Source organism: Danio rerio, chromosome 5, assembly GCF_052040795.2.
Source record: "Danio rerio strain M-AB ecotype USA chromosome 5, GRCz13ab, whole genome shotgun sequence".
In the NCBI taxonomy this organism is placed as follows: Eukaryota; Metazoa; Chordata; class Actinopteri; order Cypriniformes; family Danionidae; genus Danio; species Danio rerio.
In genome coordinates, this window is record NC_141025.1 from 12,880,001 (window position 1) to 12,897,500 (window position 17,500).

The 17,500-nt window shown below is 33.6% G+C and overlaps 1 protein-coding gene across 2 annotated transcripts in view; it reads right to left on the reverse strand.

The window, feature by feature from the left end:
* The window catches only part of nipsnap1 (nipsnap homolog 1 (C. elegans)), a 21,023-nt gene that overhangs the window by 1,724 nt on the left and 1,799 nt on the right, over positions 1-17,500 (reverse strand). The window contains exons 2-9 of one of the 2 annotated variants that reach the window (NM_131033.3): positions 15,063-15,190; positions 12,909-12,954; positions 12,640-12,734; positions 10,845-10,915; positions 10,408-10,548; positions 10,261-10,292; positions 7,583-7,677; positions 4,106-4,189 (exon numbers count right to left, since the gene is read on the reverse strand). In NM_131033.3, the coding sequence (NP_571108.3) occupies positions 4,106-4,189; positions 7,583-7,677; positions 10,261-10,292; positions 10,408-10,548; positions 10,845-10,915; positions 12,640-12,734; positions 12,909-12,954; positions 15,063-15,190 (692 nt within the window). Of the gene's footprint in view, positions 1-4,105; positions 4,190-7,582; positions 7,678-10,260; positions 10,293-10,407; positions 10,549-10,844; positions 10,916-12,639; positions 12,735-12,908; positions 12,955-15,062; positions 15,211-17,500 lie in introns of both variants that reach the window. The other variant, XM_087251214.1, reaches the window with a different exon arrangement.

The window sequence follows — 17,500 nt, forward strand, 5'->3', positions numbered from 1 at the left end:
ATACAACAAGCAAATGATGAAATTAAGAATTGAGTTTGTGTATTTATGAACTGCGTTTTAAATTTATAAACTGGATTTGTGTATTTATAAATTGGGTTTTAGATTTAGGAACTGAGTTTGTGTATTTATGAATCGGGTTTTGAGTTTACAAATTGAATTTCTGCATTTATGAATTATGTTTTGAATTTATAAATTGAATTAGTGTATTTATGAAATGTTTTTTGAATATGAATTGGCTTTGTGCATTGACAAATTGGATTTGACCATTTTTTAATTGTGTTTTGAATTTACGAATTGGGTTTTAAACTTACAAATTATATTTTGTACATATATCTTTTATTGTGGGTGTATGAATAATATTTTGTAAATGTATTATTTTTTAGACTGATCTGGCTCGATTCATTGTCATTTATTAGGTAAATAACAAACTGTCCAGAACATTGAACTTTCCTCAGTCAGAATTTGGCCTTTTCATTAATACAAAATTATAACATAACAACAACAAAAACAACAACAACAACAATAATAATAATAAGAATAATAATAAGAATGTAAGGCTTCATGATTTTTGTAGCCTTTTTTCTCAAAAGGTACATTTGAAAAGTCATGGATAACAACAACAACTATAGCCAAATTAGTATTAAAAAATATATAATATAGTCCGCTTTTGGTGCTTCACACCTTTTAATTGATCAATTTTTGTTTCAGGAATAAGGTCCAAGATTTACAATAAAAGTCTCTTGTAAAATGTTTTCTCTATTTCAAAACAATACAATAGCAAAAGATGACATCACTTATGTCAGATTGTATACTGCACAGCTGGATGTTAGAAAAATAATTGTTTCCACTGGCCAAAACGCATTAGCTGAAGTCACAACAACCTTTTCTATGGGCTATTTTCACAATTAGGATGTTATAGCAGTCAAAATAGGACAAAAGAGCTCATCTATGGGATAAATTGTGGACCGTTGACAGTGAGGGATGGGTCTTTTGAACCACCACTGGCTACGGGCCTGTAAGATCATAACATTGTGAAATACTGTCATTTGAAATAATTGTTTTCTGTGTTAAAATATTTTCAGCTTCACTACACCAGTTTCAGTGTCACGCAATACTTTTGTAATCATGGTAAATATGCTCAAAAACACATAGGTCCAATCCCAATTCTATTTTTGTACCCCTACCCCTTCCCCATTTCCCTTGGCCCTTGAAACAGAGTGTGAAAAGGAAGGTTTTCAAAATTTACCCTTAAGAAATGGGACAGCACTACAACGCCTGTACATGTCATCATATGTCATCGCAATCTCTTACTTTATATGAGATCGACGATGGTGACTGCTGTAATTATTCCAGTTGCATTAATTTTGGGTTTTAAATTCCTTCTTTAGGAAATCTCTGAGGGCAACGATATCATGTTTTCATAACAATGTAATGAGACAATAAGATTGTAACCGCACTGTGCAATTACACAATAGTCATATTCATCAATGTAAACACAAGAAAACAACATTAACAGTATAGCAGACACTGTAAAAATGTCATTCCCAGCCACTAGTCTTTTCTGACTGGGTAGAGTGTCATCGAGTGTCAGAATGTTGTGGGACTGCTGTGCAGGACTTATGATTATGGATTATAGATTGCGAAATTTAGCATATTTTATTTAATTTTTTTGTAGGCATGACGGTAAAACACGAACGAGGTGATGAATGTATTAAATCATGTGCTTGATTGTTGTAAAAATTTAATAGCCGCGTTTCCACTATCGCGCCTAAAGCGAGCGAGCCATGGTGAGCCAAGGCCAGTCGCGTTTCCACTGTCACTTCCGGGGCCTAATCTGGCCAAATCGGGGCTTTCTTGGGGCCAGCGGCCAGCCTTTTTCGGCCCGCCGAATACCTTGGGCCAAAGAGGGCCAACTGGGGCTTTGGGGTGGAGTGAAAGGAGAGGCGGGCACAGTTTTCCGATCGTGCATGAGTACATGCGCCAAACAAACTAATAAATAAATGAATAAATAAATAGATAAATAAATGAATAAGGGAAAGAAAACATCTAGCCTTATGTGGTATTTTTGCATACGATCACCTTTGTGTTTCCCTTTTAAATGTGAGGGTGTTGCATAAAGTAATAAAGTAGTTTTCATTTATAGTGACATTCTTTGCTGTGTCCTTATTACCATATTAAAGACACAGCAGACAGTAAAGGTTTTCGAGAGTTTTTGTTAAGTTTAAAAGGTGTATTTGTGCACGTTTAAATGCCTGTATGTGTGTGTGAGACCAAAAAAAAAAAAAAAAGAGCGCTCACTTTACAGCTCTGTTAATGCCGCAAGCAGCTTTTTATCATTTATTTTGGAGATAATACACAACCTGAATACAACAGAAAGACATAACTAACAAATTACGTGCCCACTTTCGTAGACTTTAAACAATATAGTGTCATATCTTGATAAAATAGCCTAAGCTATATTGAAATATAATTTAAAAAAATGACAAATATCGGATATAATAAAATCGCATTAAATAAATAAACCAATATAAAATTAACAAAACCTAGCTACAACAAAGTAGGCAGCCTATATACAATACATAAATCAAACCATTTTTAAAGCCACATATAACTTTCATTTTACAAAGACCTATCTGAAAAAAAAAAAGATTTTAGATATTTTCTAAAAACAATAAACACCGGAAAAGGTTTGAAATATTAATATAAAGTATTTGGATACAATGATATTAATCAAATCGTGCAAACAGAGCATTATTTGGGTGAGTGAAAGCAGAATCTAGCCTACTTTTTTTCTGCCACCCAGTCCTGCTTTAAACGCATTGGGGAAAAATCCAAACACAAAATGTGTTCTGTGTCCTCAAACAAGTGTTTATGTTTTTATATGACGTGGTCTAATTTATAAATGAAACTTTTAATGTAGAGCTTTAGTGAATAGCTGCTGAGCGCAACAAATATGGCTATATTTTATTAGGCTACTTGCTCTTATGTGCTGAAACACTTAACACGACGTCTATCAAAACGAGGATGTTATAAAATACATTTCATACCGAGTTATAACGGAGAATTTCTGTGGCTTTATATTATGGATGGGGTGCGCTTACTGTGCTGGGTCCCTCCGTTAGTGGTGAAAGCACTTGATGCGCAATGCCAACAGTCAGTCGGTGAGTAAACATATGTAATGAATGGAAATACACAGGTCTATGCGTATAGACATATAATGTACTGCTGTACAGTAACGTGTCATTTGTTTGTTTCGGTTGTCTTCATTTTAATGGTTTCGTTTCGTGATGATTTCATCGTGTGTTTTATCTGCCTGATTCCCGCTGAAGTGGGCAGGTTGTGTGACGTTTGATTCGGGGGACGTTCTGAGGGCGGTGTTTGCCTGACGCGCTGCGAGCTACTAGCCCAACAACGGAAACGCGACATGATTTCGGCCTCATTACTCAACCTCCCGGGCGATTGGCCCAGCCCGATAAAAGCCCTGGCTCGCACTGGCCCGATAGTGGAAATGAGGCTATTGTGGATCTCCTTACTTCCATGTGCAGCTATGCAGCCGTTGTAGCTGGTGCATTCTGGGAAATTTTCTTACCCCTTGGTTTCAAGTGTGGTCCTGGAAAATCTCAGTTTCAAGGGCTATCTAGCCCTTCCCCTTAGGCCTACGCCTTCAAGCTAAAGTGAATTGGGACACCCCTACCCCTTCACGTTAACATGAAAAACGGTAAGGGGAATGGCTTAGGGCTTAGAATTGGGATTGGGCCTAATTCATTATGAAAGTTATTTATTAAAACAGATGTTTCTTATTTTCTCAGTATTAACATAATTTTATGAACAAAACATTTTTAAAAAATCTAAGTTTTCAACTTTCTTTAAGCATAATGTGTCCTTATTACTGTGAATAAAAGCATTTATTTAAAAACAAGAAAAAATACTGACCCCAAATTTGAAATTTGTATATTGAAAAGTGCTACACAGACAAAACATAAATTGGTATACTATTTCATAAGTTTCTAAACAGACAGGCAGTATGTATTTTGACATATGCAATATTCAGCACATTCAGGTTTTTATTTTCCTCAAATATCCTCTTGTTTTCACTCTTACTCACTTGTATAGTGCACACTGACGTCCCAGCCCTCTTTTTCCCAAGCAGCCTTTCTGGTCTCTTCTCTGGACTGCAGGTCTTTATAAGCTAAAACAATACAAAGCAGTGCCCAGCTTTTAAAGAGGAAATTCACTGAAAAATGAGCATTTCCTTTTACTTTAACTCACCATCAGACCATTCACAAATTCATAGATTTTTTTTTTTTACTATACCATTACAGAAGATTTTCAGCTTAAATCTTGCTCCTTGATTATTAATAAAATGTGAGTCAAAATTTACACAAAATTTATGTGTGCTATTTTTCATTTTAAAATACTTTTTCTATGGTTAGGCCTGGCATCAACATAATCTTTGACCTGCCACAATGGAGCATTTTCAAAAAATGATGAAGAATCTGTTTTAGTCTGGAAATGCTGGTGTTTTGTTCAAGTACAGACCGATTGAAATGCTAACTTCAACTGAGTCAGTAGCTATGTTTCCATCTGCCTATTTTTATGCGCATTTTGCATGTGCGCATAAAAAACCCGTTGATGGAAACGCCATGATGCGCATAAATTTTGAAAATGTGCATAAAAAAACGTATGCGGATAACTGAGTAGGATAAACTTTTTGTTCGATAAGAAAAGATGCGCATAATCTACGATGGAAACACTTTTCCCACACAAATTTCAGTATGCACATTAAGAAAGGTCATGTGATTCTGTGATAAGAGATCATGTGATGAAAATGTGTGTAAATGGAACAATCAGCAGGCTGAGCACACTGTAAACCTTCTGAACTGTTGTTTTGGTCATTCTAAAATGCCTTACCGTTTAAATATTAGTGTTATTATATTATTAATGACGTCCAGAATCAAGAGCGTCTGTGCTCTGCGTCTGACGCCTTCAAACGACACTGCGCATTCACTACGTGTCAGGATCGCCTTCTGAGGCGCAAGTCATATATTAGATAAAGATAAGATTGATGCAGCTTCTCCTACTGCAGGAAATTCAGTTTTTACTGTTAATATTTGACACCAGTTAATCAGGAAGTGATGATTTTGTTCTCTTTGACTCATTAGATGGAAACGCTGCTTTATTCGCACGTCTTTTATGCGATAATCCAGTTTTGCGCATAAAGTTAATTTGCATTTTTGGATGGGAACATAGCTATAGCTATCCTCAATTCCTCACTGATTGGTCTTCATGGGTGGGACTGCGCCAGCTGTTTGTAAGTTCTTGCTTCAACTGGAATATAAAGTCCACACTAGAGGCTTAGTAAATGCTAGCTAGTTTGTAACTAAATTTGTTCTTACTTCAGTTGCAGAATGTTAGTCGCTCGTAAGCTCGCCACAAAGCCATATGTAGTCACATTATATTCTGTAATACTCATTAAGAAACATTTAAAGGGGACCTATTATGGGCAGAACTCTGTGTAGGTATAATGTGTACACTGTCATATTGGAGTAATAGAAACACAATAAGTCTCTTTTTTAAATTTCCTGACACTAATATAGGATCCAAATCCCAGTGATTTTGAGGACACCGCAATGTGACGTAGGAGTGCGGTTTCCCCGCCCACTGAATTGATTGACAGGCGCGTGTTTCTATAACACCATGCATACACATGTCCACAGAACATTGATTTGCAAATAAACTGGAATTCAAATATTTGTTCCAACTCTGTGATTTTATAAGTTTAAAATGTTTTCTTTAAAACATGTTTGTAATAAAGACTGTAAAATCCCTATGTAATTCTTAACCGCTATAACACCATAGCTGCATGGTGTCAGTAAAAAAATCTAGTATGTGTGTGTACTGTAAACAGCATTTGTGTAAGACTCATCATTTCAGAAAGGCTTGAATAAACTCCACCACAAATACATCAAATAAACTTAATTGGTATTTTTGACTAAAAAAACTATATTTCAGCCTTATCCAAGTCAGTCTCTGTCACTGACTGCTGTTTATCTGACGTTATGCAGGAGAAGCAGACACACACATGGGAACGGTGGGCGGGGAGAAGCAGCTCATTTGAATTTAAAGCCACAGGCTACAAAAACAGCTATAATGTATTCAGACACCAAAATGGGCAGATTCTGGAGACTATAATATATAAGCTGATGGGTATTTTAAGCTGAAACTTTAGAGACACATTCTGGAGACACCAAAGGCTTATCTTACATCTTGTAAAAGAGGTGAAATAGGTGCCCTTCAAATCATTATAATTACAACTGCTTTTAAAATTCTGCATTATTAAACAGTCTGAAATGATTCGCGCTTTAGGACATGGCGCATTATCCTGCTGGATGTAGCCATCAGAAGATGGGTCAGTGTGTTGATATAGGGAAGGACATGGTCAGCAACAATACTCAGGTAGGACAGATGTACCAAATAAAGTGGCCGGTGAGTGTACATTGCTCCAATAAAACCACAACATATCGTGAACACAACTATCCAATGAAAATGAAATGACAAATTAGATTTTTACAGTAGGCTACATTACATTACAGCCAGTTACTGTAACAGACAACACACATACCTGCATCGTGAACTGTGAAGGCATACAAAAAACATATGACGTTTTTAAAATATTAAACTTGAATTTGTTTTAATAATCTACTCATAAAAGACAAATACAGGGAGAAAAACGCATTTTCATTTTAAAGGGGACCCATTATTTAAGATGTAAAATGAGTCTCTGATGTCCCCAGAGTGTGAATGTGCAGTTTAAGCTCAAAATACTCAAAAAATAATGTTTTATAACTCCTTGAAACTGCCTCTTTTAGGCTTCAGTGATAATTGTGGTATTTTGGTGACTGTCACTTTAAATTTAAATGAGATTGTGCTCTTTTCAAAAGAGGGCGGGGTTACAAATGCCTGTGTGTCAGCATAGTGGCAGATATAAAAACAAGACTAACATCCTATGCAAATGATGGAGAGATCGTCACCAATGGGTGTGGCTTCTCCCTCTGATGACACATACAAAGGGAGAATGTCAATCAAAGTGTGTCTGCAGACACACTTTAATCAAGTGTGATTATAAAAAGTACAATTGTGACTTTTTTGACATCTGCTTTGACACTATCTACATTATAAAAGCGCTAAAGAAAATAGGATGAATTAAAGAGCCTGCTGGGTTTGATCCTGATGTTATTTACTGTACAATGATCAGTATGTGCAAGAAACTGAAACTTTATTTTAGCAGTTATCTGTCATTATATGTTTTTATGTGATGGGAAGCTTGCAGTCTAGACTGTTGTGATCGATAGTTTCCCTTCATGATTCATCATTGTATTATTAGGTATTCATTTTGTTAGCTGTTAACTAGCATTTTACTGTAGGAAATACTTTACCAAAGAATGAAGCTTCAATTAAAAATCTACTTGAATGTTCTACCGAGGAATTAAAGTCACCTATTTCTTAAATGGTCTGAGGGAGAGTAAATAAACATTTTGATCATCAAATGAATATGTAAACATACCAAAAACAATGTCCTTACCCCATAAATGATGCACTACATACAAATCTCCGATCTGTGTGAAGAATCCGCCCACCGCTTCATTGTTTTCTTGACGATATTTAATCGCTCGAGCCCTAAAACATGATCAAATGAGTTACATGTGCAACAAAGTGATATAGAAATAGAATATCACACATTATACAGCTATGGGGGGAAAAAAACTAAGAAAAGTTTGTGTATTTACGCTTTATAGTTCTGTGTTTGAATAAAACCTTATTTTGTTTTATTCTGCAAACTAAAAATGTTCCAAATTTTATTAAATTAAACTATTAAATACCCAAATTTTAAATAAAAATGCTGTCATTTAGACCATTTTTTGTTTATTTTTGCTTATATTCAGTTTTAGACAAGAAAATAACAATGATTATGGGAAAAAAAAAAAAAACTAAGAAAGGTGTGTGTATTAACGCGTTATAGTTTATAATAAGATTTATAATTTTTGTTGTATTTTGCAAACTATTAATGACGTTTCTTCCAAATTTAAAGTACAAATTATAGCATTTAGAGCATTTTTTTTTTGCATTTTAGACATGTTGATATTCAGTTTTAGACAACACAATAACAATGCTTTTAGAATAGTTAGGAATTAAACATTTATAGTAATAATCAGCACAATCTAACCGAAATTCATACATTTTCTGATTTAGTGGCTAATTGATATGAATTGGTATGATCTCATTTGTACACTGTAAAAAGTGATTACTTTAAAATTGAGTAAACCCATTGCCTTAAAAATTACATGTTGATTTTACTTAAAAAATTGAAGTAGTTTCATTTTAACCTAATTTAATTTAAACTTAATTCAGTTTTCATAAGTATGCACATAGTTAATTTACTTCAGAATTTTAAGTCAATGAGTGTACTAATTTAAAGTCAACTAATTGCTTTTTACAGTAAACATTTTAGCATGGTTTGCTCATCATTCAATGACTATTGAATTTAAGGGTGGATTTAAACATGGAGGGGCCTATCATGCACCCGACGCAATAAGGTGCAAGACATGTTTGGCGTGATTCGTTGCTATTTTCAGACCAGCGCAACTGTAATGTTCTCATTTTGCGCCGCATTGTTTAAATAGTAAGTCCATTTGTGCGACTTTGTTGACTCTTTGATGGGTGTTCTGGTCTATAAAAGAGGTGTGTTAAGGCACATTGTTGGTGTGTTGCTATTTTGAGGAACTAAAATAGACTGTTCAATAGACCAGCTGAAAGCAGGTCTAAAGTTTAGCGCAGAGTGCGTTAGTTGTGCACCTTAAACACATACACATTGCTTAAAACACACAGGATGTAGAGCAATACAAAAATAACTTTACAAATGAAAAAGAATTAAAGGAATAAAAAGTTACAAAAATTATTATTTTCTACATAAATATAAAAACCACTGCCTACATGCCTTATTTAACTTGGTGGGCTTTTTTCAGTTTATTCTTGACAATTCACTTTTGTATAGAGTTATTATTATCAGTAGTATTATTTATTATGCATATTTATACTTTTTAATAAAAACAAGTTTAGATTTGTCCATCTGTCGGGTTTTGGAGACAGATGCATCACAATATGGGGCATAAGAATAGGACGTGTGTTTAAATACAACTCAGTTTTCTGACAACACTTAGTTAATATTTTTCAATTATTTATTTATTGCTGGAGATTAGAACTGAATTTAGAAATAGTTTTGAAACAAATCTTTGAGCTTAACAAACTAAACTAAATATGTAGGCTAATGTGTCTTTAGTGGAGAGTATATAACACTGTTTCCTTATTCTCTTATACTCTTAAAGGAGTAAAGTGTAAACGTAAAGTAAAGAAAAAGTAAAGAGGTGGAATTGAGGAGGCTCATTCTTTAATCTAGCGCTGCAGATGGTCTGTTTAACTGTTTTCTTGCTAGTGAAGCGCTCAGCTTTTCCACTTTGGCTCTGATTGGTTTAATGCATGTTATGCTAAAAACAACCATATCTTCCTGTCCTTAAAATAGCAAAAGTGGACACGACCTTAATGGTTTTGCGCCATGTGCTTTAGACTTTGCACTAAGATCATTAAAAAAAAGCCTGGAGTGTTTATAAGAAAGTGTCTTGTGCATATGGAGAGAAAAAGAGTGTCTTTTTGCACTGTTGTCTTAGTAAATCATACTTTTTAAATTAAATGAAATCGTATGAATTTGTACGAAATAGCCACTTTTTATGACAATACAAAAAATAGTTGTTTTTACTTGTGAGATCAGGCTAATTTTTGAAAATTGAAAACATTTGTTGTTTCTGACCAACGTTTTGTACAAATCTTACAACATCTTTATATGATAAAACAAATATGGTTACAATTTACAATAAAGTTCCACTAGTTGAACAATGAATGATACATACAGTATATTACAGTATTTATTCATCTTTGTTAACGCAAGTAAATGGAAATAAAGTTTTTATTGTTAGTTGATGTTAATAATACCTTAGTAAATGTTGAACTATGATTAATGAATGCTGAACATGTATTGTTTATTATTAGTTCATGTTAGTAAATACCTTGAGTAAATACATTAACTAATGGAACCTTATTTTTAAGTGTGAACACAAATATTAACATTTGATAATTCTCTGGAATTTCTAGACTTATTAAAAGTCAACATCTTTATGCTAAATTATATTAAAAAATAAACCAACATACCAATGATTTCCCCATTCGATCATCGTGCCGGGCTTGATTGAGAAATTCACAACAGACAAATCAGAAATAAAAGACAAAGTCATCCTACAGAATAAGACGATCTACAATTCAGTACATTATAAAGGACAACAACTGAATGTCTTTTACCAGTAGCTGATATGATCTGAGTTCATAAATGTTGGAGCCGCTTCTTGGCACAGGTTCATTCCAGAAACTAAACTCCAGAAGCAGCTGGTTGCGTCTGGAGAGTAACATTTTGCTCCTCTCTTTTCGAAACGCAAGATATGCCTGGAGAGGAAACACTAAAATGAAGGAAAGCTACACATCGATGGACTTGCTGCTCAGTGTTTAAGCCCTAATAGTTACTAATATACCACACTTAACTGAACTGAAATGAACTTAAACACTAAATACTGAACTACACTGTTTCAATTTACTATGATCTTGACACAATCTTTGACACAATCTACATTGTAAAAGTGCTATACAAATAAAGGTGAATTGAATTGACAAAGCATACTGTATGGACTCTAGCCGACTTCTAAACATCTAAATTTTAGTGACAGTAGAGATGTGTTCAATACCGTGTTAAGGTTTAGTTTGCGCAAACACTCGGTCAGAGCAGGATAACCTCCAGAGTATCTCCACAGATGCACTGCAAACACAAACCAGAATGTGTCACTCTAGCACTGGAACATCACTGACTGAACATTTGAACAAACCTACAAAGTGTACTTTTCATATGTTTAGTGGCAGTAACATCTTTATTTGTTTGCTAAAAAATTATCTAGTTATTCAGCAAAAAAAGGATTTTATTCATACACAAATTGATCAATAAATCAGTACAAAAGCTTTAAATAAGGTGCATAAGTACATAAGGCTACATATATTCATGTACATTGTTTTTTTATCCATTTCTCAGTGAATATAGCGAATATTTTTGTTGCATTTAAACAAAATTGATTAAGTTATTGCAAAAAAAAAAAAAAAAATATATATATATATATACATACACATACATTATATCTATCTATCTATCTATCTATCTATCTATCTATCTATCTATCTATCTATCTATCTATCTATCTATCTATCTATCTAAAAATAAAATTAAAATTGTATTTAATATTTTCCCGACATATTAATTTGGATCTGTAAATAGAAATCAATAATAATTATGATTATTATTTCTTTGCAGCAGTAGCAACAATGGCTGCTGTAAAATCAGCTTGACATTACAGGAATCAATCATATTTTTAGTATTTAAAATAATATTTTATAATTTATATTTAAAACTTAAGACATAAATTGTAATAACAATTTCAACATCTCTCTGTGTTTCTATCTTATTTTAAAATTTGAATTAATTTATAAATACACTCATTACTATTTATAAATTAAAATATGGGGTGGCTCAGTGGTCAGCACTGTTGCCTCATAGCAAGAAGGTCGCTGGTTCATGTCCCGGCTAGGTCAGTTGGCATTTCTGTGTGGAGTTTGCATATTCTCCCCGTGTTGCCGTAGGTTTTGTCCGGTTGCTCCGGTTTCCCCCACAGTGACATGTGGTATGGTGAACTGAACAATCTAAATTGGCAGTAGTGTGTGTGTGTGAATGACTGTGTATGGATGTGTCCCAGTGCTTGGTTGCAGCTGAAAGGGCATCCGCTATGTAAAACATAGATAAGGTAGTAATTCATTCTGCTGTGGTGACCCCTAAAGAATTAAGAGACTAAGCTGAAGGAAATTTAGTTTCATGCAATCAATTATGTTTTAATATTTAAAACAATATTTTAAATGAACACTTTTAAATAAATTTTTTTTTACCAATATTTGATATAATAACAGCAATAAAATGAATTGGGTAGGCTAAATTGTCTGTAGTGTTCGAGTGCGTGTGTGTATTTGTGTGGATGTTTCCCAGAGATGGGTTGCGACTGGAAGGGCATCCGCTGCGTAAAAACTTGCTGGATAAGTTGGCGGTTTATTCCGCTGTAGTGACCCCGCATTAATAAAGGGACTAAGCCGACAAGAAAATGAATGAATGAATGAATGAATTATTTAATTTATTATTTAAAATATTTTTCTTTTTAGTTTTTATTAAGGACTTTTGTTGCAATTAAAGTAAAGATTTATAATAATTCTCCACCTTGTTATTGTTAAACTGTATTTCGGAGTTTAACAGGAAACATTTTTTTTATAATAACAAAATTATTATTTTTTAAATCACATTTTTATTGGTATTGCGTCATATCTACAACACAACAGTGAGTGGAATAGATGATCAAATCAAAAAACATGTAATGTAATAAAGTAAATTACATAATAAAATAAACTGCTAACATAAGAAAAATATCCAAAATATTTAAGTTTTGATCTCACCTGCCTGATCCTGTTCACCGTACCACGTGTTCCAGCTTCCAACAACTTCACAGGGATAATCTGGATCATGATGGAGCTCCTTCTGCACCTCGTCCCTCAAATTAGAATCAAAAAAATTAATTTAAATATGCTTTAAATGTAAATCACAAAACAATAATATAAATATATTTGTTACGTCCCCTGTGTGTTATTATTAATCAGGGAATTAATTAGGGAATTAATTAGGGATATCTGTTTGGCGTGACATAGAATAATAAAAAGAAGCTTACGATAGTTTGTTGTATTCCTCCATATACTCAGGCTTGACATTGTGAACTGAAAAAAGGTTAAAAAGTTAATTTAGCATCTTTAAGTGTCACAGTGTAAATTTGTTACAGCTAATTGAGATAATACAGTGTACTAAACATGTGTAAATCCCATGTGATTAACTGATTCAAATCAGAAACTTTAGTCTTTAGTGGGTTTTCATTTAAAGTTTCTGTTATTTTTTTTATTTCCCCTTTTTTTCCCAGTTTTTACACAGAAATTAATTTAGTTTATTTGTGTTCATTTGCAGCTTTGCTAAATTTAGCTTCATTTTAGTTTAGTTTTTAATAACATTTTACAGTTAGGTTCCATTTGTTTACATTACTACATCAAAGTAATATGAAATAAACTACTGAAGCACTTAATTTCTGTAAAAATGAATATAACCTATAATCATATATGCAATACATATTTCAAAATAACGCAAAAATGGCCGTTTACATGCATGTATGTATATATATATATATATATATATATATATATATATATATATATATATATATATATATATATATATATATATATATATATTTACTCACAGGCCACTTTATTAGGTACACCTTACTAGTAATGGGTTGGACCCTCTTTTGCCTACTGGAAATATTGCTACTGGAGATTTTGGTCCATATTGTCATAAAGCATCACACAGTTGATGCAGATTTGTCGGCTGCACATCCATGATGCAAATCTCCTGAACTTATTGTCATGTTCAAAAAAAATGTCTGAGATGATTCACGCTTTATGACATGGCACATTATCCTGCTGGAAGAAGCAATCAAAAGATGGGTGAACAATGACCATAAAGGGATGGACATGGTCAGCAACAATACTCAGGTAGGCTGTAGAAAATATCCCCACACCATTACACCACCAGCAGCATGGACCAGTGATACAAGGAAGGATGGATCCATGCTTGCATGTTGTTGATGCCGAACCCTACCATCCGAATGTCACAGCAGAAATCAAGACTCATCAGACCAGGGAATTTTTTTCCAATCTTCTATTGTCCAATTTTGGTCAGCCTGTGTGAATTGTAGCCTCAGTTTCCTGTTCTTTGCTGACAGGAGTGGCACCCAGTGTGGTCTTCTGCTGCTGTAGCCCATCTGCCTCAAGGTTGGACATGTTGTGTGCTCAGAGATGCTCTTCTGCAGACCTCGGTTGTAACAAGTGTTTCATTGTGTTACTGTTGCCTTTTTATCAGCTGGAACCAGTCTGGCCATTCTCCTTTGGATGCAAATGCCTTGATGCTAGAGGTCACAGAACTGCTGCTCACTGGATATTTTCTTTTGTTCAAACTATTCTCTGTAAACCCTAGAGATGGCTGTAAGCGAAAAACCCAGTAGATCAGCCGTTTCTGAAATACTTAAACCAGCCGTTCTGGAACCAACAACCAAGTTCAAAGTCACTCAAATCACCTTTCTTCCCCATTCTGATGTTCGGTTTGAACTGCAGCAGATCGTCTTGACCATGTCTACATGCCTAAATGCATTGAGTTGCTGCTATGTGATTGGCTGAGTAGAAATTTGTGTTAACGAGCAGTTGGACAGGTGTACCTAATAAAGTGACCGGTGAGTGTATAAAAAACTTTTGTTCATATACGCCCATCTATGAACTCATTTTATTATTTTATTTGAACATATATGTACATATATGTAGTTCCAATGGTTGAAAAAACATCCATTATAAATGTAAATGGCCATTTTTGCAATATTCTTTCTTTTTACACAAATTTTATAAATGTTAAATCCAAATATATGAACATAATTAGCATATTTTGTCATGCCACATCAGATTTCTCTATGGATAAAACTACTATTTCTTCAGGATTTTTTATAATGTGGTAAACATTTTGAATGCACAGAAATTACACTTCTCCCCTTGCATGGCCGATTCCTTTGATATCAATAGATTTCTACAAACAAACACTTTGGAGGCTGATTTATTAAAGCAATTAGAAGAAAATAAACACTTCAGGCTGTTTTTCTCAAGCAAAACGTCGAGAATAATCGCATCATTCATTGCGAGGGAATATTTTTAGCAGCTTCTATCAGATACATTACATGCACAATTTCTCCCAAGGCCTAAACAGTCGAGGTTTTTTAGATGGATTTGCTCACATTGAATCTTGTAGAGGTTGCTGGTTTCTTTCTTGGAGAGCAGATTGGAGTGGGCATCTTTCCTGGCATCCACTTTGTGTGCAAACATGGAACTCAACCAGCCTTCGTCACTTTTATTCGCAAAACCTCTGAGGATTCACAAGCAAAACTGTCTCATTTGTAAAAGATGCATCACAAGCTGCAATGCACACAAGCAGCGGCGGTATTTTAAATAATTATTAAGCACACAGTTTTAATGACTTAATATTAACTTTTATAGCCTACCAAACCTCCACCTACAGTTCATAGTGTATGTAGGTCAAATATGAATGCACAAATGAGACGCATATTGTTTTTGCCATAAAACCCGATATGTTTTGTTCAATAAAAAATAGTTTTTTTTAATTATAACTTAATTGTAACTTTTGTTACAATTGTAATTGCTACATTTTGATGACAAATCTGGCATTTTTTAAGAATATGGAGTCTATAGACCATTTCAATGTGGTGATGTCATTGACCCATGAACATTTCCTGCTTGTAATCAAACTGTTCCAAAACTGTAACAAGAGGCAATTCAATGTTAAAACAGCTATCATAGCTTTATTTACCTTTTTGGATTCTTGGAAGGTATGAAAATTAAAAATGTAAAACAGGAAATGCATTGGGACCATTGTTATTGATTACATCTCATGTCTATAGTATATTTTCTACTGTAAAATTAGCTCGATAACTCAATATTGAAACTCAATATTTTTTGTTCAATAATTCTTCATTTATTCATTCATTCATTTTCTTTACGGCTTAGTCCCTTTTTAATAATTATTTTTTTAATGAAAATTTAATTTTAACTTTAACTACATTTTAATGACAACTTTTTACTTCTTTTAACCCTTGTGCACTGTTCAAATTTACTACCCTTTCAATATGTTCAGGAAGAAAACATCCACTGAATTAAACTGCTGTTAAAATGCATCAGATAAATATTCTTTTCTCTTTTTTGAATAAATCTGTTAATTTTAATCCTGATCAAAACTACTAAATTACTTAGAGAATTACATAATTTTAAATATTTAATTGCCAAATTCATAAATGATGTCACTGATTTGGTGGAAAAAAAGCCACAAACTGACGTATTTTCAATATAAAAAGTAGTTGTGGACTGGATTTTTTTTAACCTTTTATGAGTATACATTGGCCCTAATGCATTGTTAGTTTTTAGGCAGCATAAAATCCGTAAGCTCTCCCTTATTTACTATTGGTGGCTGTTTTTGTGCCACATTTTTTGACTGCAAAACCCTGACACCATATAATCATTATAATCACCATATACTCATGCATTCTTGATTGTTGGTGGCTTTCCCTGTTGGGAAGAGGTCAAATTTATAATTTTTATTGTTTTTCATCAGTTAGCACGATTAACCCTTTAGATAGCCCTGTGCACAAAAAAAGCTTAGTTTTTGGATTTTATATGGAGTATAACAGCAAATTCCCCAAAATATGTGTCAAAATAAGATTTGTCACCAAAAATTATCCAGCTAGCTGATACAGAGAAAAAGTCGTGGCCAAATGAAGATTCAAAATCATCCCATAGATTGGGTGAAAACATCCCAAGCAGCACACAAGGGTTAAATGAGAATATGGGGTCTTTTTATTGAATATGTTTGGAAAATTAGCTTGTAAACAAGCATCAGTAAGTACTATATGTATTTATGGGTAAAAGCATCTGCGTAAATACAACAATAATACAACTCTTTTAAAATGTTTTTAAATGTTTAAAGACATTTATGAATGTTCTAAATCATGCAGTATCATTTAAATAGTTAAAGAAAAACTTAAAAATACTTTTAATAAAATAAAAAAAAAAACTAAAATAAAATGTAATCTAATTAGGGTATTACCAATTTTTATTGGGTATATGCCGAGCTAGTGTGTTTTCCATGCTGATAAACTTCCGGTGACCTGTTATTGTGAGTTTTTTCCACTTCATACGGTTCCTTTTACAGCATCGATGTTGTAATATAATTCAAATACATTCAGTTAAACAGACTTTAGCATTCATTTAGTTGCTCAAGCGTAAAATGAGACAAGAAGCCGTTTACATGCACGCGCCTGTCAGAATCGGCAGGTTAGCGCAGAAGCTCCATTGAATATACTGGGGTAAAGTAAATGCTCATGTTATAAAGACATGGCGGGGAAAAATGTAATTTAATGCTGTGCTTCTTGTACAATCTGAGACCCACTTTATATTGGATATCATTCAGCCAGTGGAGATCACTTACATTTAAAGAAAACAGACCTTAAACGCACCAATTTTCCATTGGCATACAGTTCACCGGAAACAATTAACCCAGATTACTGGCAAATTAAAAGTCCTATTAGCATGCTTCGGCATATACCCGATTTATAATGGTATGCAACATAAATTTTATATATATTGAATGACCGTTTTCAGAAAA